The sequence below is a fragment of the Eriocheir sinensis genome, chromosome 28 (assembly GCF_024679095.1).
Source record: "Eriocheir sinensis breed Jianghai 21 chromosome 28, ASM2467909v1, whole genome shotgun sequence".
NCBI lineage: Eukaryota > Metazoa > Arthropoda > Malacostraca > Decapoda > Varunidae > Eriocheir > Eriocheir sinensis.
Genome location: NC_066536.1, coordinates 13,047,990 through 13,069,229, shown reverse-complemented (window position 1 = coordinate 13,069,229; position 21,240 = coordinate 13,047,990). Strand labels below are relative to the sequence as shown.

Here is a 21,240-nt window from a genome sequence, read left to right as displayed (position 1 = left end):
TCTCCTACTCAATCGTCTCTCCTTCCCTCTCCTCTTCTCTTCCTATACTCTCCTACCTTTCCTTTCCTCTCTCTCCCTCTCTCCTTCCCTCCTTTCTTCTCTTCCATCTCTCCTACTCTCCCCTCTCTCCTACTCAATCGTCTCTCCTTCCCTCTCCTCTCCTCTTCCCATATTCTCCCATCTTTCCTTCCCTCTCTCTCTCCTTTCCTTCACTCCATTCTTTGTAATTATGTTGACTAAGCTATTTGAGAATCCAACACTTTTCTAACTACGTCCCCTAAAATGAAATAAAAAGCAGTAAGATAAGCCACGGAACTTCGTAAATACTAATGTCACTTTTTATATATATTTTTGTTACGACTGTTCTGGTAATACGTCGACTTAACCCTGTGAAAACCCAACGCTTCTAACTAACCCCGTCTCTAAAATGCAATAAAAAAGACAAGCTAGCCACAGAACTTCATAAATACAAATGTCACTTTTTATATATATTTTTGTTACGACTGTTCTGGTAATACGTCGATTAACCCTGTGAAAACCCAACACTTCTAACTAATTCCGTCCTGAAAATAAAGTAAAAAAGAACTACCCACGGAACTACATAAATACATAAGAAATACTAGATAGTACAGAATCAGTCATCAGTGGTGGGAAGTCGCGAATGTTGGAACGAGACACGTGTCAACCATACCACCAGCTCCTCCTCCTCCCCCTCTTCCCCTTCCTCCTCCTCCCCCTCTTCCCCTTTCCTCCTCCTCCTCCCCCTCTTCCCCTTCCTCCTCCTCCTCCCCCTCTTCCCTTTCCTCCTCCTCTTCCCCCTTCCTCCTCCTCCTCTTCCTCCTCCTCCTCTTTCAAGCGGAACAACGAGAGCTCTGTTATGCATTCAAGACACACATGGTTTTGTCGCCACTCCGGACGCTGCGCACATGATAAGCTCCCTCTCCCGCTCGCCCGCCCACTCTCGCTCCGTCCTGCCTGCCTGGAGATTAGAGCCCAAGTGTGAGAGTCGTGTATTATTGAGATGTATAACACGCGAATCAGAGGAGAAGGGAGCAATGGATGATGACACTTGGTAGTAGTTAATGACGGGAGAAAACTTCGCCGACTATAAATTTAAATACAAACGAAGCAAAGGGGGACTAGAGGCATTGATGAACTAGAAATGAGGGAAAAAAGGAACAAAAGGTCAAATGCACATACTGACTATAAATCGAAATGGAAACAAAACAGAGTGAAAAAAAACAGCGAAACTAATATTTTTAGCGAGATATAAAGATGAAAAAAATATGCAAGCTATCAAAACGCAGAAAAAAAGAAAAGAAAAGGAAGCAGCCGAGTGATATCAAAAGTACAGACAATAAAAAAAAACTACACTAATAAACAGCGAAACTAATATTTTTAATGAGAAATAAAGATGAAAACAATATGCAAGCTATCAAAACGCAGGAAAAAAGAAAAGAAAAGGAAGCAGCCGAGTGATATCAAAAGTACAGACGATAAGAAAAAAATAAACTAAACCATTAATAAATTACAAAAAAGAAAATCAACTTAGGCCTACAACGAAAAGTAAAATAAAAAATAACGCCAAAACTTCAAACTTCAAAATCAGATACTACCGTTTCGTACCCATAATCATCCTTTTTTTTTATTTCCTCCATATATTTCTCTCTCGCTCCCGTTCCTTCCCATATGTCCCTCCCTCTCTCTCACTCTCCTCCTCCTTCACCGTCTCACCCCCTACATCCCCCACGCAACCCCCCCCCCCCCTTGTTCCTGAGTGCCTGGTTATGTGAGACGCCCCAGCATGAGGTTCTTTTGTTGACGAAGCAATGGAAAAGGAAAGAGAGAGGGGGTAGGGGTGTAATGGCGAAGAGGAGGAGGAGGCGGGAGAGGGAGAAGAGTGTGGGGTGGGGTCAGAGAGGAAAGAAAGGCATTGAGAGGGAAAGGGAGGAAGAGAAGAGGGCGAGAACAAGGAGAGGAAGGAGGTGGAGGAGGAGAGAGAGAAGAAAGGAGGTGGAGGAGAAGGAGGAGAAAGGAAAAAACAGGGGTCAGAGAGAGAGAGAGAGAGAGAGAGAGAGAGAGAGAGAGAGAGAGAGAGAGAGAGAGAGCAGGGGAGTGGGAGAAAGGATGTGTAAGTGAGAGAAACAATAAGAATAAGAATGCTAGTTAAGGAAGAAGAGGAAGTGAACGAAGCTGGTTAGAAAATGAAAATTGAAACCCAGCAACTGAACATAAGAGAACAGGACGATAAAAGGATAGGATAGAGAGGAGAGAAGGAGGAGGAGGAGGAGGAGGAGGAGAAGGAGAGTAGAGAGGGTATTACATAGGGAAGAGAGGAGGAGGAGGAGGAGAGGGAGGCTGGTTAGGTTCGTAGGAGCAGCTGCGAGGGACAGAACAGAAGGCGAGGGGTGGCAGTCGGCGGGTGACGGTGTGAACGGCAGGTAAAAAATAAATGAATAAATAAAAATAAATAAAAGTAGAGAGAAAAGGTAATAGACAGACTTATAGACACACTTTGACAGAGGAGGAGGAGGAGAAAATGGAAGAGGAGGGGAAGAGGGGAGAGAGAAAGAAGAGTAGGAAAGGGAGAGATAGAGGAAATGGGGGAAAAAATTAAGAAAACGAGACATAAATAAGAAGAAGAAGAAGTATGATAATAATAATAATAATAATAATAATAATAATAATAATAATAATAATAATAATAATAATAAAATAATAATAGCAATGAAAATACGTTAGAAAAATGCAAACGTGTCTGTGTGTGTGTGTGTGTGTGTGTGTGTGTGTGTGTGTGAGGCGATAGGTATAGAAGAAAGGAGGGAGGAACTGGGAGCCATGGGGGAGGAGGAGGAGGAGGAGGAAGCAGCTGACGCAGGTGTGATAACGAGCCTCACACACCTGGAGAGAGAGAGAGAGAGAGAGAGAGAGAGAGAGAGAGAGAGAGAGAGAGAGAGAGAGAGAGAGAGAGAGAGAGAGAGAGAGAGAGAGAGAGAGGAAAGAAGGGGAAGATGGAAAAGAACAGGAATGAAAAAGAAGCAATACGAAGAGGGAAGGAACCAAGGAAAGGAAGGAAGAAAAAAGAGATAGATAGATAGATAGATAGATAGATAAATAGATAGACAAGACATTACAATATTTCACAGCCCACAAAACACAAGCAGCTCTTGAGGTTAGCTTACATATATGGACCCAAACAACACACACACACACACACACACACACACACACACACACACACACACACACACACACATACACACACGCACGCAGTAATGAACCTACCACTTACGATAATCTCCCACAACGAAGCAATGGACACTGAACAAATTATCGACACTTTAGCCACAAAACGAAGAAAAAGACAACAATTTGTAACCGTGGAATTTGCAATGATGATGATTAGTATGGTGATGGTTGTGGTGGTGGTGGTATGGAGTTGTAATGGTGATGTATGTGGTTGTGGTGATGGGGCGGTGGAAGTGGTGGTAGTGTATGTGTGTGTGTGTGTGTGTGTGTGCGTTGACCTTTCCAGCGCACTTTCCTCGACCTTAAACAGAAAGATCTACCCCCCGCCTCTGCCTTGTGCCTATATCAGTAAGCATGACGTGAGAGAGAGAGAGAGAGAGAGAGAGAGAGAGAGAGAGAGAGAGAGAGAGAGAGAGCGCATCATCCCCAGCCTCTCAACATTGCGCTCTGGTTAATTAAGGGAAGTCTCATATTAACGACACCTTGTCCTCAATTCTGTACTAAAAAGGCGAGTGACGCGAGAGAGAGCAACGGAAGAGAGAGAGAGAGAGAGAGAGAGAGAGAGAGAGAGAGATTGACGAGTTGGAGGAATCTTTCAGTATGACACATGAGATAGGAACGTAACGGGAATGAAGATGTAGCGCGGCTGGAGAGGAGGAGGAGGAGGAGGAGGAGGAGGAGGAGGTGAGGGAGGATCAGTGGAGGGAAAAAATTGTCAGTGAAGGGAAGAAGTGAAGGGAAATAGTCTGAAGGGAGAGAAATTGAGGGAAGAAGGGAAGAAACCTAAGGTAAGAAGGGAAGGAATCAGAAGGAAGAAATGAAGGGAAGATATCTGTCAGTGAAGGGAAGATATCTGTCAGTGAAGGGAAGATATCTGTCAGTGAAGGGAAGATACCTGTCAGTGAGGGGAAGATATCTGTCAGTGAAGGGAAGATATCTGTCAGTGAAGGGAAGATATTTGTCAGTGAAGGGAAGGTATCTGTCAGTGAGGGGAAGATATCTGTCAGTGAAGGGAAGATACCTGTCAGTGAAGGGAAGATATCTGTCAGTGAAGGGAAGATACCTGTCAGTGAGGGGAAGATATCTGTCAGTGAAGGGAAGATACCTGTCAGTGAGGGGAAGATATCTGTCAGTGAAGGGAAGATATCTGTCAGTGAAGGGAAGGTATCTGTCAGTGAAGGGAAGGTATCTGTCAGTGAAGGGAAGATATCTGTCAGTGAAGGGAAGATATCTGTCAGTGAGGGGAAGATATCTGTCAGTGAAGGGAAGATATCTGTCAGTGAAGGGAAGATATCTGTCAGTGAAGGGAAGATATCTGTCAGTGAAGGGGAGATATTTGTCAGTGAAGGGGAGATATCTGTCAGTGAAGGGAAGATACCTGTCAGTGAGGGGAAGATATCTGTCAGTGAAGGGGAGATATTTGTCAGTGAAGGGGAGATATTTGTCAGTGAAGGGAAGATATCTGTCAGTGAAGGGAAGATATTTGTCAGTGAGGGGAAGATACCTGTCAGTGAGGGGAAGATATTTGTCAGTGAAGGGAAGATATCTGTCAGTGAAGGGAAGATATCTGTCAGTGAAGGGAAGATATCTGTCAGTGAGGGGAAGATATCTGTCAGTGAGGGGAAGATACCTGTCAGTGAGGGGAAGATATTTGTCAGTGAAGGGAAGATATCTGTCAGTGAGGGGAAGATACCTGTCAGTGAGGGGAAGATATTTGTCAGTGAAGGGAAGATATCTGTCAGTGAGGGGAAGATACCTGTCAGTGAGGGGAAGATACCTGTCAGTGAAGGGAAGATATCTGTCAGTGAGGGGAAGATACCTGTCAGTGAAGGGAAGATATCTGTCAGTGAGGGGAAGATACCTGTCAGTGAGGGGAAGATACCTGTCAGTGAAGGGAAGATATCTGTCAGTGAGGGGAAGATACCTGTCAGTGAGGGGAAGATACCTGTCAGTGAAGGGAAGATATCTGTCAGTGAGGGGAAGATACCTGTCAGTGAGGGGAAGATACCTGTCAGTGAAGGGAAGATATCTGTCAGTGAGGGGAAGATACCTGTCAGTGAGGGGAAGATATTTGTCAGTGAAGGGAAGATATCTGTCAGTGAAGGGAAGATATCTGTCAGTGAAGGGAAGATATCTGTCAGTGAGGGGAAGATATCTGTCAGTGAGGGGAAGATATCTGTCAGTGAGGGGAAGATATCTGTCAGTGAAGGGAAGATATCTGTCAGTGAAGGGAAGATATCTGTCAGTGAAGGGAAGATATCTGTCAGTGAAGGGAAGATATCTGTCAGTGAAGGGAAGATATCTGTCAGTGAAGGGAAGATATCTGTCAGTGAAGGGAAGATATCTGTCAGTGAAGGGAAGATATCTGTCAGTGAAGGGAAGATATCTGTCAGTGAGGGGAAGATATCTGTCAGTGAGGGGAAGATATCTGTCAGTGAGGGGAAGATATCTGTCAGTGAAGGAAGATATCTGTCAGTGAGGGAAGATATCTGTCAGTGAGGGAAGATACCTGTCAGTGAAGGAAGATATCTGTCAGTGAAGTGATGATATCTGTCAGTGAAGGTAAGATATCTGTCAGTGAGGGGAAGATATCTGTCAGTGAAGGGAAGATATCTGTCAGTGAAGGGAAGATATCTGTCAGTGAAGGGAAGATATCTGTCAGTGAAGGGAAGATATCTGTCAGTGAAGGGAAGATATCTGTCAGTGAAGGGAAGATATCTGTCAGTGAAGGGAAGATATCTGTCAGTGAAGGGAAGATATCTGTCAGTGAGGGGAAGATATCTGTCAGTGAAGGGAAGATATCTGTCAGTGAGGGGAAGATATCTGTCAGTGAAGGGAAGATATCTGTCAGTGAAGGGAAGATATCTGTCAGTGAGGGGAAGATATCTGTCAGTGAAGGGAAGATATCTGTCAGTGAAGGGAAGATATTTGTCAGTGAGGGGAAGATATCTGTCAGTGAAGGGAAGATATCTGTCAGTGAAGGGAAGATATCTGTCAGTGAGGGGAAGATATTGTCAGTGAAGGGAAGATATTTGTCAGTGAAGGGAAGATATTTGTCAGTGAAGGGAAGATATCTGTCAGAGAAGGGAAGATATCTGTCAGTGAAGGGAAGATATCTGTCAGTGAGGGGAAGATATCTGTCAGTGAGGGGAAGATATCTGTCAGTGAAGGGAAGATATCTGTCAGTGAAGGGAAGATATCTGTCAGTGAAGGGAAGATATCTGTCAGTGAAGGGAAGATATCTGTCAGTGAGGGGAAGATATCTGTCAGTGATGAAAGAAAAGCTAAGAGAAAAATTCCGTCCCGTGTCAGATGTTACACTCGGCGCCGGCGGAGTGTCACGTGCAGTCAACCAAGAAAGTAAAAATCCCAATCCCAGAACAAAAAAAAAAAAATTATCCCAAGTCTTAACCATCCGCCCTGTGTAGCCAGCAGCAGCGTCCATATATACTTTTTTGTCACTCGCTTTTTATCTTTCATGCATAGGGTGGCCGATGATCTCAATGGTAATTCCACATGTATTTATAGTTTAATGATAAGTAGTAATATGCGACCGTTCGTGGGTAATAGTCATGTTATCAGGCACTTCATCTCTGCATTACTCGTTATCTCGTCTTGGTCAGCTTGTCTCTCACTGGTTATGTCATGTGAGGCCGCGTCAAGCCTAGTCTGAATCTAAATAGTAAACCAATCCCTCCCAACAAACATATATAGCCTACTACCAAAACTAACCTAACCCTAGCAAATAGTAATTCCGCCCCATCAAACAACACTTCAACCCTATTCGACAGCGTCTACCCTACCCCTGTATCTTTCGCTTTCCCTCCATGCATGAAACAGACGAAATAAGTAGGTCCTAACTTAGCTCTAGTCCTGGCCATTCCTGAATACCCGAGGTGTTCCCAGACACTGAGAGTATGACTGAGGTTTAAAGTGATGTCGTTTGTCGGTGGTCTACACAGTTATGGCTTACGTAGTACATCCCATTCCCATCGCCATCCCTTGCAAGTTAGGTTAGGTTAGTATTCCAGCCCGACTCCTCACTAGCGTCTCCCCAACCCCTGAATCTTTCGATATCCCTCCCCACAAAATACAAACGAAATAAACAGGTAAAAATAACTCTACATACGGTAACATACCCTATCTTGAAGCTGCCGTCCCAGGAACACCGCGATTACTGGGGCATGGCAAAATTGTTCCGCGCGTGGATTGTAGGCTACCCACAAAGCATCAATCGTCTTAATCACAGCCGTCACAACGATATTCCACCATTGCGAGAGTGGTTCCTTTAGTAATGCCCCGAAAGTCCAGTCGATATACCTCTTTCCAGTCACAGAGCATCACGAGCTGGTCACGGCGGACACAAACTCAGTGAGCATGCGCCATACTCGAACAAAGGTACCAACACATAATACAGAAGAAAGGAAGGATAGTGAGAATATAGTCGTTTCTGCTTTGACTCACTTCCACCCGGTTAGAATAAGGTTTGAAATGCTACAAAGGAGTTTATGGTTGTCCCGCCCCACCAAACAGTACTTCAACCCTACTTCACCGACGCATGAAATAAAGGGTCATATTCCTAAACATTTCGACGCCCAAACACATACTTAACTAGACTTTCGAGGGAGTTTTAGGCATTTCCAGGGGTGATTTATGAACCCTCTGGTAGTTTGATCCTTATTCTGTACCGTGAACCCAAACAAAACACTCATTAGGACCCGACTGATCTAATTTTCGGTCTTTGGAAATAAATAATGTGAATGGTGGAAACGTCTGCATAGAAATACCAACCAAAGAACCTTCAATACACCCTAAATAAGAAGCTTGGCGTGCACTGAAGCATGGGGCAGCATAACGATCCATTAACTCATTATGTCATCGTTATGTAATTAGCACGTATATATCATCTAATTGCTACTTATAACAGGTTTTATATACAAGCATGGTGGCTGGACAAGTCGCAGTACCCGTGGGAACAATACTAACATGAATTAATGCTTTATCGATGTTGGGGAGTAAACTTTAGAAGGAAATCGTTGCACTGGGTAGCAATTAAGGTAACAAGCCGAGATGTGTATGGTTGTTCCCGAAAATTCATGATAGGCGTCCGTATGAGCGAAATACTGTCCGATCACTAGTCGTTCAGTCTGTTTAACGAAAGCTGGTATATATTAGTAACTCGTTCACAAATATATCTCGTATCCTATTGATTATCTAAATATCACAAAGTAAGGTAGTGTGTCCAAAAGAGCAAATTGCCATTTCTTCTAAAGTTAATCATAATAGTAAAATTTCAGCTCTGGACAAGTATAGTCACCCTCCCATCTTGCAAATTCGTGAACTTGGCTGGAATCAGTTTAATTATTCCATGGCAGTTTTACGAAGAAATCACTATTAGTCTTTAGTAAACATACTGCCACTAGATTCCATGTAAGTACAGTAAAAATCACTAATTCCGTCAAACAATCACATCTGGCCACCCCATATTACCAAACGCATGGCAGCACTCTAAATATCGTGTGCCACCTTATTCAGCAACACGGGACACTTAAACCGATGATTTGTACTCACCGATTGAGGGCATGCAACAGTACCGTACGTCAGCTTGGCCGTTACAGTCTGATCAGTGATTCAAGTCGTGCACAAGGTCATCAAATCATCAGCTTCGTGTTGCGCCGCACTAACCCGGGTAAGTTTCACATGATAATTTTGTTGAAGGGCTGTGACGCTCAGTCGAGAGGAGCCTACTAGCCCTGGTGGTGTCCTGGGAAGCAATCACTGGCTTTACATTTGGCCTGTCTTCCGGAGAGGCAAGAGGGGGGACGGATGGTTGATGGTCGTTGTGGTGGAGACTCCCGTGCACGAGAGGCTCACATGATAGTCTGCACTCACTGACTGGGGTGACTCCTCAACACTTGGGCGTTGTTTAGAGCGAGACTCACTGGTAAAAAGTCGTAAAACAATGATAGTACCGGCTTAGTGCTGCACCAGACTTAATAACTCAGGGATACTCCACATGATAGTCCTTACTCACCGACTGAAGTAACTCATAACGTCAGTCTTTTCTTCGCAGTCCCCCTGATTAAAGTCACTGTCAGGGTGATCTTAGGCGAGTTAGTCTCCCGCCATTTCCGCGCAGTGACCCCAAGCCGGACTCACTGACACTAACCACTTACTGACATCCCTGCAGCACCCGGTCAACTCCGGATCCTGGGCTAAAGTCTGAACCACTGGTCTGAACCTGCGTCAAACTCTTGGTCGAGCTCGTGCCCTGGGAAGTCAGCGCACTGCCAATCGCTCATGCATATAATTTTGCATTCGACAAGAACAGAACCGCAGGAAATACATGTTAATTGAATTTATTACGTATCATATGCAAGTGTTTGGGTTTTTTCAGCTGCTGGGTGAAATTTCTCTGCCGCTGTCTTGGGGAGGGTCGGTTCCAATAAAAGACTACGCGCATAGCTTAGCGTTGTGGGTAAAGGCGGTGAAGGGTGTCCAGCGAGGTGTGTGTGTGGGGGGGGGAGGGGCGGGAGGAGAGCACGGGCCCCATGAGAATTCGGTGCTCCCTCACTGGTCATGCCCTAACACCCACCATTGATCTGGTCTAAGTAAAGGCCCCAGTAACCTATGTATCATCTGAATGACCCTGAGCACCACTTGCCTGGTGTTCCCCATACTCAGCTGCACCCCCCAGGTGACCCCCATTGATAGATGCCTAGCAACGCCCCTGTCGTGCACACAAAATTTTTTATCAAATTTGGCATGTTGGATTGCCCTTTAGACTTATTCATGAAACCAATCAAACTTTATTCAATTTAATAATACTTATTATTTCTTTTGCAGGCCATAATACTCACTATCAAGCCTACATCCCCACTGTCGAATCTTGAGCCGCGAGTGTGGGGAGCAAATAGTGTCGGCAGGAGGAACGTGAAACACCGGCAAGCTGCTTCGCGCCGTCCTCCGGGGAGCGCACAAGCCCGCGCCCCCAGCCATGGACGTGTGCGAGCTGAATGGGCCGTGGGGGCGCCACATGGTGCCCTCCTTTTGTGATGACGCGGGTGTGGACCACAGGCCCCTGGAGACCACCCCTACCACGCCCTTACCAGACACCTCCCACGCCATACAGCAGCTGCACGCCCTCCTACCCACCAGACCTGACGTGGGTAAGTGATGGCAGGCTGGTGCCGGGCTGCTAAGAGACCATTGTTCCCTATTGGCATTTATTTGTACCATTTCATGATCAAGTTTATAATTAATTGGTTTTGATCACATTTTATCTAATGAAATGTCAGTTTAGTAAAAAGTAAATTTAAATGCAATGTCAGTAATAATCTCTGACTTTGTGCTCACTCGACCATCATTAGTTGATAAATTATTTCACATGTCATGCATGTATTACTGATTGTACTTAAGTGTTATTTCACATTTCTCGCTGAGCTGCAGATTGTCTGGAGATCAGATACCAGCAGATGCAGCCAGGCAGGGCAGAGCAGCCATAATCATACCAACACCCCATGTAAGCCTTTTTTTCTTTCAGGATTTCTCAGAACGGATCCAATCTTCTTAAAACGTTTCCTAAGGGCCAGGAAGCACAGAGTTGGAGATGCCTTCCTTCTGTTGTGCCACTACTTCGAGTACCGCCAGCGTCACCGTGACCTGTTCCGTGGGCTGAACGTGGGCGGCGAGTGTGACGGCAAAGGGGAAACAGCCATCCAGACAGCCCTGCTTGACGGCCTGCCTGGCGTCCTGGCAGAGCGGGACCCCTGCGGCCGGCCTGTCATAGTGCTCCTTGCCTCTAACTGGGACCACACAAAGTAAGATGTGTGGCTGCCTTCACTGGCCTTTCTTTACACTCACTTTTGACAATTATGGAGTCAAAATTTATTCTACAAGTCAACCCTAATTCTTTAGCTTTGTTCTATCAATATAGTTACTATCTATTCATTACATGGTGTATTTACTGCAAATGAGATGTTTCATAGTCATAATACATTTAAAATTTCATAAACACTATGGCCCAAACCACCAAACATGATTTAACCCTTCAGGCAATTGATTATACTTTAAGACGATAAGCAAACTGTTACTTATAATTCATCAACTTATGATGAGTGTGAATCATGTAAGCATTACTTGTGCATAACTTATGATTCTAATGAACAAGACACAACCCAAAGGCTGTGTATAATTTGCTTATGGTACACAATGATATGACCTTCCTTTGTACCCCTCCTGTCAGGTATGACGTGAAGACTGTGTACCAGGCAGTGCTGCTGACCCTGGAGCGGCTGGTGGAGGATGAGGCGGTGCAGGTCCATGGCGTGGTGGCCATCCTGGACTGGTCCAACTTTCCTGCTAGACTCACCACCAGCCTGTCACCCAAAATGCTGAGGCTCATGCTAGATGGACTACAGGTAATCTGCAGGCTCAATAACATCTTCAGAATCTGATGTGTATTACATGCACTTGAAGGCTGTTGTGTGAGCAGCAATTGGAACCGTTAGTACAAAATAATTTCATTTCACATAACTTTTCTTTCATAGGATGCCTTCCCGTTGCGTCTGGGTGCCCTGCATCTCATCAACCAGCCCTGGTATGTGGAGGCTGCCCTGGGGCTTGCCAGGCCCTTCCTTAAGGAGAAACTACGTTCAAGGGTAAGTTGGCTGTGGAATGCAGAACAGTTTTCCTCTTTGTAGCATGTTGTCAGTTCATTTACATGCATGGTGCGGATGTGAGAGCATACTGAGTAGAGTGCAGAATTGAGGAGTGGGTGAAACGTAATTGTGAGGTGGTTGAGGAATCTGATGATTGAATGGAGAATGAATTTATGAGGATGGTGTTTGAGAATTAAATAGAATGACAAGGAGTGACAGATAGACTAAGAGAGGATGGAGAGGGTGATTTAGTGCTGCAACAATGAACTTTGATAAAACGGAAGTGGAGAATTTTGCTCCAACATGCCCCTTAGAAGGAGTTTCTCAAGAGTTGGCATTCAGATACAGAAATTTCTTTACAAGGGGATTTCTATTTACATAAATCCAAGCCATTTCTAATAACAGCATGTCATTGTTTTCACAGATACATGTTCATGGAAACAACTTGGCAACACTTCATGCCCAGGTGCCACCAAGACTCCTGCCTGCCGAGCTTGGGGGTGAGGGTGGCGAGTACCACGCCCTGACCTGGGCCTCAACAATGCTGAACTATGTACCTGCTCAACAGACAGACAAAACATCCCCACCACCAACAGCAGCACCACCACCACAGCCTTCCACAGAGGTGCAGCCTCCGGTTCCCAAAAGTACAACTGAAAACACTGAGGATAATTCTTCCTTCCCACAGACTTCTGACTGCTCTGCCAACACATCAGCAGATTCTATGAGTACTCCACTTGTTACCAAAAGTGAAAGTACAGTCAGGTCAAGTAAGAGCTTTACTTCACTGCTTTTTGGGACAAGTGATTCTGAAAAGGCAACTTGTAATGGTAATGTCAGTGAAGGAGAAGATACCTCCTTGAAGGCTCACTAGACAACATAGCCATTAAGAGCAAGTTTAAGTGAAATTATTCAACCATACAAACTGATGAGAAGCTTTCACCAAGCATTTTTTGTTTCAACAGCTGCAGTACCAACATGTGGTCTAGTTTGTATGTGGTGCAAGTGAAACAGTGGCAAGGTGTATGCCATGTGTACTTTCCTATTGATTCGGTTATATATACAAGCAACATTTATTTCATAGTGCACTGTTTTGTGTCATGATGAGAGTATTCCTTGGAATGCATTTATTTTTATATGAAAATTTTCATCAGGACACTAATGTGTATAAATACTGGCATGAATGTAATGACACTGTTAAACTGGTCTAGTCTTTGTACGTTATAAAGAAACTAGTGAAAGATTTAACATTACGTCCTCACCCTAAGGGAAGCTCGCGCCGCGATCATTCCTTCAAGGTGTTTCCTTATTTATAATCTGAAGTAATATTATGTTGACTATTTTAAGACTACACAGAATTTTGTCACTTTCAAATATCTGAACTGGTGATAAACTTTTCAAAGTCAATAAACCTAATTAGGGTTGAACACAGTGTAAATGTAAATTCAACCCTGTCCTGGTAGCCTCCTCCAAGGGCATGTATACTGTAGTGGTTTTATTTGTGCAAGGAGAACCCAACCAATTTGATGGCTGGAACTAAATATTCTTGTAACTTCAGATCAGAGAAAATTTGGAAATAGCTGATCCAGAAAATAATATTCTCAGCATCAACTGCCATACAAATAACTTTAAATTATTTGAGGTTCTTCAATTCAACTTGTACTTGCCAAGACAGCATATCAGAAGGTACCATTAAATGTCTCAGTGATGCACAACTCACTCAGCACTATTTGCTCCACTCAGCATCATTCAACCTGCCTTCAAGCTTTAACAAAGGAATGGTGTACACAGTTTGTGTTACTGAAGTGCACAGAGCTGCTTCTATCCAGATATTTGGTGCCTGTTTTCCACTGTAGAAATAATATGTATTCTCAATCATGATATGACATGGATGAACAAGTGGCATGTGTTCAAGCTCTGTAATATTTTCCAGCACATGCAGTCAAACACAGAAAGAGTGATTTCACTATAAACAAAATGCATTCTCTTATCACTAATTGGCACATTTACACTTGCCAAGGCAAGCACTTATTGCATAACATTTTACAATGGGAAAACTGGCTCTGTGCCTCAGTCACACCAGCTTTTAGGTGTGAGTCACTCATCACCTAGCCAGGCTGCATGGCTTGAGATGATGATGTTATTTAACCTCTGTTAATGAATAAATTTGGATGAAAGTTTTGTATCTGTAAATTAACTATACACTTGCTTAATGATGACAGGGCAAAAGCACAAAATCTATGTAACAAAGAAAACCAGAATCATGTCGCATTTGGTAAGTAATTTAGTATATTAATGATATTTTCCTATTCCTTGAACCACTCATTACATGGTCTGCTGAGGCTCTTGTGATGGGACTACTGAAATATAAGTTCAGGGAAGAGCCAGCTAATGCAATGTTCATAGTATGACTTTAGTACCAAGCTTTTTTTCTGTATACCTTTTCCAGGCAATAAACTTTTTATATAAAAAAAATGGAAGTTTAATAAGCTACCTGCCAAACTGCCTTTTTTTGCATTTGTTTTACCCATTGAACAATTACCTTCCCCGCTTTATAATGCTTCATTTACAATACTTCCCTCTTGCAAACATCATTCTTCAGATACTTTGCTCTATTTAGGATCCATCTGGCTTGCTTTTATGATGATTCAATCTATACCTATTTCATGACCATATTTATTTGTGCAAATGTGCAAGTAATGTGTTCATGTTAGCTTTGGTAATTATTAGATACCACGCAGTTCATAAAGCATCATTAAGATTGGGAGTTTTAGGTCACTTAATATATAGAGTCCAGGAAAGCATCCCCGTTAGTTAAACCACAAGTTTTTATATGACCATTCTGCTTCACAAACTCTTTTCCAAGATCATAATCCAAATATAAAGTAGGGAATACCTGTATCTGCAAACCGGTTAACATAAAGATGGCATTATGTCCGTGCCATCATGCAAAGTGGTAGAAATAATTACTGAAAAGTATATAGCATATAGTAAGTATTTTAGAAAATCAGTGTGTATTTATAATTCTTATGACTGAGCTCTTTGAAGAGACCAGACAAAACAACTGACAATAATGTAAATCTAAACAAGTCTCATATACATAAATTTATTTTAGGACAAAAAATGTTAAATAGTTTATAATCAAGCTTAATAAATAAATTTACCAAGCCTCATTCATACACTGGTACATAACTTGACAATATGGACAATGAGGCAGACATACATAAATAAAAGTTAAGCAAGTAGGCTTCACATTCATGATAAGAAAAATTTGACTAGACAATTAATTTTTCTGATCAAATGAAAATACCAAAGAAAAAAAAATCTTCCCATTCTATAACAAATCACAAGAATGACAGTTCTCCACCTGACACATCACTGTACAGTGCTGAGTATTTACTTAGCCTTGCCCTGGGCAGCCACGGCCTCCATGGCCTTACGCACTGTCTCTTCATCACCAAGGAACTTCATGGACACCACAGGCTTCAGGTTTTCGTCCAGCTCATATACAAATGGGATGCCAGTGGGAAGGTTCAGGCCCATGATGGCTTCGTCAGACATTGCTGTAATAAAATTATGTACTGTACACCTCTCCCACTGCTATCACACCTTTCACTATCGCTATTCACTGAAATCACACACACCCTAAAAGCTGCCATTCACATGCTATCACGCACCTGAAACATGTTGTCATGCACACAAAACCTAAATGCATTGGTGAATTTGAATCACCCGGGGTTGTGCAGTACACAGCAGCTGACTGGTGCTACAGCCTTGCCCAGTGATTGGTTAATGTTCCCACCACTCTCCCACTTATTCAGTCAAGTGTGCATCTCCAGTGACTCAAGTGAGAGCTGCCCTGCAATCGGCTGATGAAATGGCCACCAAATGTTGTGCAACGTTAAATAATGGATCAAACAGCTATTACTGCAATTATTTCAACATTTTCAGAGATAAAATTGATAGCACTGGCATTGAATATAACATTTTCAAGGACTCATGTGATGTCTGAAAGAAAATAAATGGTCTGATGCATCCGGTCCACTTAAAAATTAAAACAAAATTTGTTCAGCCTGCCATGGCCACAGCACCCTCCACTTGCAGTCCACCAAAAATGTCTTTCACATCAGTCTTTTATTCATCCCTATCCAAGGTCAAGCAAACACACACTGCTTCCATAACTTTTTCTCTTACTCTCCACTATCACCACTCATAACTTTTGCTTGTAGAATAAAAGCATTTCACTTTCATACCACAATGTTACTATAGTCCAACCATTTCAAATTGTCTGTTTGGGCGGTAGATTCTGCGTGTCCTTTCCTCCCCTCTGCTCTGCTACACTGTCCCAACACCTACTTTTCCCTCTTATATGTTAGCTATAGCTATCATATGAGAGGGAGAAATAGGTGTTGGGACTGTGTGGCAGAGCTGAGGGGAGGAAAAGACACGCAGAATCCACAGCCTAAACAGACTATTTGAAATGGTTGGACTATAACAGTATCCCTTCATGGAAACTTACTGTTACCATTAATATACTGAACCCCCAATTATGTATCAAGGTTTTCAGAATTATCTACCTATCTATTCCTAATCTGTTCTACACCTTACTAAAGCACCCCCTTACCTCTTTAATTATGGCAAAAGGACACATCAATAAAAGACAAGACAAGGATCTGAGAAGTTAATACTCACAGTCGAGGTGCTTAACAATGCCACGGAGAGAGTTTCCGTGGGCAGCGATGAGGATCTTCTTCCCGGCCTTCATATCGGGCACAATGACGTCGTTCCAGTAGGGCAAAGTGCGCTGAATGGTCCTGTACGAGGAAGATGAATATGGCATCACTAATACTGAACTGTACATTTGTAAGATACATATTCTTATAATAACAAGATGACATTTGCAGCAACTATCAAACCATCCTATCCTTCATTTTTCTTACAAACCTCAATTCAATAATATTTCCAACCTGCAAATTGTATATTCAAAAGAAAGGGTTTTCAGGATGTGCAGCTACTATCAATTCACTGTACCATCCACATAGTTCCAACATTGACATATGGAAGTGAGACATGGACAGAATGAAAGTTTAAAAATATAGGATCCAGGCAGTAGAGACGAGTTATTTGGAAGATTGTGGCGTCAATAGCATGGATGATGATGACAGTGAGTGTTTTTGAAGACTGTATGTGAAGTAAGGGAGAGGGAACAAATTGTGGAGTAGTACAGCAGTTCATTGCACCATCCTCAAGTAGTCTGGCCATTTGGAGACAATGGAAAGTGAAATGAACTGACAACAAAAGTATACATGAGAAATATTTGTGCGAGTTTAAGAGGCAACCCTCGGCAAATTGTGAAAAGAGGGTTGTAAAGTACAGTAAACCCTCGATATAACAGACACGCTTATGACGGATTTTGGATATAACGGACAAGGTCAGTACAGTAAACCCTCGATATAACGGACACGCTTATGACGGATTTTGGATATAACGGACAAGGTCAGTACAGTAAACCCTCGATATAACGGACACGCTTATGACGGATTTTGGATATAACGGACAAGGTCAGATGGTCAGAAATCCACGTGGACCTACTGAGAATAGTTTTTGAACCACCCGCTTCCAGTAACCACAATAGCATCTGCTGGCCACCTGACCCTCCTCCCTTTATCTGCTGCCCCATCCTTCGGTTACCGTAGTCTTTTTCAGCCCACCTGATGAAATATTTTCCTCCTCGTGGTTTCCATTCAAATGAAGAACGTATTTATACCAAAAGAAAGTCTTATGCATCAATCCAGACATAAATGTAATGGAAAATAGTCAAGTGTTTGTGAGTGTCGGTAATGACACAGCTAAAGAGGGTCGAGGGGGGATAAGCCCCCAGTTAGGTGGATTAGGTTATGTTTGGTTTGTAAATTTATTTGGCACTCGGTGTGGGGCGCAGAAATACGCAGCGCAGGACGGGACATGGCGGCGGTGTGCGTGGTCCAATTCATGGGCCAGTGTTGCAAGAAATACCTCCTCGCAGAAATAAGTCACTCTGCTGTCCACTACGCATGCGCACTGGGGAAAAACACAGCAGGAAAGACATTAATTTGCCTGGAATTGTTCTAGTTTATCCACGTGATTTTTGTGAGCAGTGAGTGACATGTAGAAACTGTAAGCAAGTTGAACATCTTTCTCTGCGAGTTATTTTGCGGCTGCAGCTGCAGGCTGCGGCGGGTGTACAACAGGCATTGAAAAGTCAATCATTTAATGATTTGTGACAGAGATGGTTATCAGATTATTTCATAACATCCTAAAAAAAATTAAAAAATAAAAAAAAAAAAAAAAAAATCTGCCAGTGTGAGATTGGTGCACTTGTAAGATTTTACCCATACCCATAACAATACGGCCCTCCCACAGGGCCCCACTGCCAACCTGACAGCCTCAGTGCCTCGCAGTCCATCGCCAAGTGTACTACACAGCTATACAGACAAAGTGCACACAACATACACAATAAAAAAAAAAAAAATATATATATATATATATATATATATATATATATATATATATATATATATATATATATATATATATATATATATATATATATGTATATACATATATATATACATATATATATATTTATATATATATATATATATATATATATATATATATATATATATATATATATATATATATATATATATATACACACACCTACGTTTATAAGGTTCATCGGTATTATTTTACATTTTTCTTTTCACCACTTATAATGGACTTTCGGCATTAACGGACTAAGTCCCCCCTAAATTAGTCTGTTATATCAAGAGTTTACTGTGTTTGAGAAAAAGAAGGGAAAGAAAAATGAAAAACAAGAGCATGCAAGGATGAAGTATGTACCGTATATGGATAGAAGCTTGTGCACTTTTGCCATTATTAACAAAAAAAAAAAAAAAAATGTGATACTAAAATACACATACAAAAGGTAAGACCTCTACCCTGGGACTTTAACTCATTTTCTAGTTGTGACCCTCAAATCTCTTCCTTATTTTAGCTATAGTTATGGAAAAATCATTTTGTGCACAGACACACAACCTCAAAGGCACACACATGACATAATAGAACTGTACAAAGGCACCGTGTCCACTTAATAATTAAACTCACCGACCAGAAAATGTTGGATAGAAATCTTGACAGCTTGTAAGTACTGCACAGTAAATAAAAATTTGTTACATATTTTCTTTGAATGTCACCCCTTTGTGACTGATGACTCTGAAAAGAGCTAATTGAACCAAGTTTTGTGTTTTTACAACATTACTTACAGTTTCAAGGACTCAAACATGGGGAACTCCTCTTTGCTTGGGCCATCAGCATATCGTGGGTCCTCCAAGATCTCCTTGTAGTGAGGGTTTGATTCGTCCATTGGTGGAGGAGGAATGTCAAAACTGCGGCGCCAGATCTTCACCTGCAAACAGAACAAAACATTTTGATATACTAAATGTACACAAGGCTACAATAAGTCCACAAGAAATGTTGACAGATGTGGAGTGGCTAGAAGAGCTCTCAGGGCCCACACTCTTCCCAATCTTGACCCCCGCCCCAGGCAGCAGCACCCACCTGCTCTTCACCGTGTTTCTGGGCAGTCTCAGCCTTGTTGAGCCCAGTCAGGCCACCGTAGTGACGCTCATTGAGGCGCCAGGTCTTCTGGATGGGGATATCCTTCTGACCAATTTCCTCAAGGATGGCATCAAGGGTCTTGTTGGCACGGGTCAAGACAGAGGTGTGGGCAAGGTCAAACTTGTAATTGGCTTCCTTTAGAGCCTTCCCTGCAGCATGAGCCTCCTTGACACCTGCCACATAATCAGGAAGTTAATATCTCGGAATCAAGGTTAGGGTTGAAAAATAACACATCTTTGAAAAAGCCAAAACAAGAGCAAACCCTTCCTGTCCTAAGTACCTCATGGTAGAATCCCTTGGCTTGCTAAAGCCACAAATTTTGTGGGTATCCTATTGGCCTCCTTGCACTTGGGATTGTCTTAGCTACTGAAATAACCTGGTAACCCAAAACAAACACAGAAGTTATCAGATTAATATAATTAGATGGCAAAAATGAACCACCAGTCAGATGGTTGCATGTATACATACATACCTAACAATTAAATCAATGTCTATCAACACATTAAAATAGCATTGTCCTTGAAGGATGACCACCCTTGCCAATAAGTTCAAAGTCACTGCCATGACCTTGAAGCTATTTTCACTAAGGTCACTAGAATCTCGTTACCTTGTCATGGCCGGCAAGCGAGTAACAGATCAGCAGTTCTATGCAAATCACTGCCATGCAATCCTCTCAAGGTTGTTAGGGGACAAATATCAAATTACTTATATAAGAGGCCACTCACAACAACAATCATCTAATTGTTCTTTTCAGTACTCAAAAACGTTTAATACCTCATCAGTTTCCCTCTTCCATATATATTAAACCACAACTTCCTAATGTAATATGGTGGACAATAAAAATGAAAGCCTTAGAGTGATACACCAGTGACACCACCTCCACATTACATAGACCTACACTGTAATTCCGGTTTTATTTAGCTTTGGTGACTCCTAGTAACCACCGGCATTTGTTATATAGATGTCTGTCATGTATACCCCTCTACTGTCACGCCCCAGGTCACGGCCTTGCTCTGCGTGACCTCGGAGCGGTGCCTGGGGCCGGCCAGCACCGAGGCCCAGCAGACAACACTCCACAGCCTCGCCGCCCTCAGGCTCCCTTCCTTACGTACCCTGCTCGGAGAGTTCAGCGTCGTGCCAGCCGCAGAACTTGTTGAGCTTGTTCCATTCGCTCTCGCCGTGACGCACCATAACAATCTGGTACTTGGACATCTTGGAGGCGGGGCAGCAGGAAGAGAGGTACAAGCAAGGCGGCCAGCTGAGGGAGACTGCCGGTGCCGGGGGAGGCGGAGGACGTGCCTGCCGCCCGCTGCACGACCGCTGTGACCTTGGCGGGGCTGCCAGGCTCGCCAGGCGCCGCACCATGTGCACGGGGCTGCCCCCCGGGGACACCTGCAGCCCCAGGAGGACACGGACATTTACTATCATAACCTGGAAATAGTCATGTGGGAATAGGACGAGTGACACTCAACTAGCTTATCGTTCAGTACAATTGGCGCAAGTATTTGAAAAAGTAACTATCCTATTGTGAGGAAATAGGTTAAATAACCTCGGCTTTGGGGAAAAATAGGCTAAGTTGCCAGCACATGAAATGTCAAAGTTAACCTTATTTGAAAATCGGGAACAAGACCTCATTCTACATGCACGTTTCATGGCAATTTAAGATTAC

At 42.9% G+C, this 21,240-nt stretch overlaps 2 protein-coding genes across 3 annotated transcripts in view; one reads left to right on the top strand and one right to left on the bottom strand.

Annotated features, from left to right (window-relative positions):
- The window catches only part of LOC127004564 (clavesin-2-like), a 52,634-nt gene extending 38,250 nt beyond the window's left edge, over positions 1–14,384 (top strand). Inside the window, exons 1-6 of one of the 2 annotated variants that reach the window (XM_050872410.1) lie at positions 9,922–9,946; positions 10,096–10,418; positions 10,793–11,069; positions 11,495–11,669; positions 11,799–11,909; positions 12,334–14,384. In XM_050872410.1, the coding sequence (XP_050728367.1) occupies positions 10,247–10,418; positions 10,793–11,069; positions 11,495–11,669; positions 11,799–11,909; positions 12,334–12,783 (1,185 nt within the window). In that variant the 5' untranslated portion in view covers positions 9,922–9,946; positions 10,096–10,246 and the 3' untranslated portion in view covers positions 12,784–14,384. Of the gene's footprint in view, positions 1–9,921; positions 9,947–10,095; positions 10,419–10,792; positions 11,070–11,494; positions 11,670–11,798; positions 11,910–12,333 lie in introns of those variants that run through there. The other variant, XM_050872409.1, reaches the window with a different exon arrangement.
- A 617-nt stretch (positions 14,385–15,001) lies between these two features.
- Positions 15,002–21,002, bottom strand: LOC127004566 (phosphoglycerate mutase 2-like). Its single transcript, XM_050872415.1, has 5 exons — positions 20,684–21,002; positions 19,512–19,744; positions 19,217–19,359; positions 16,602–16,723; positions 15,002–15,472 (listed from the first exon to the last, which is right to left on the bottom strand). Exons 1-5 carry the CDS (start codon positions 20,997–20,999, stop codon positions 15,306–15,308), a joined length of 981 nt encoding a protein of 326 aa, XP_050728372.1. The 5' UTR covers positions 21,000–21,002; the 3' UTR covers positions 15,002–15,305.
- Positions 21,003–21,240: the final 238 nt, after the last annotated feature.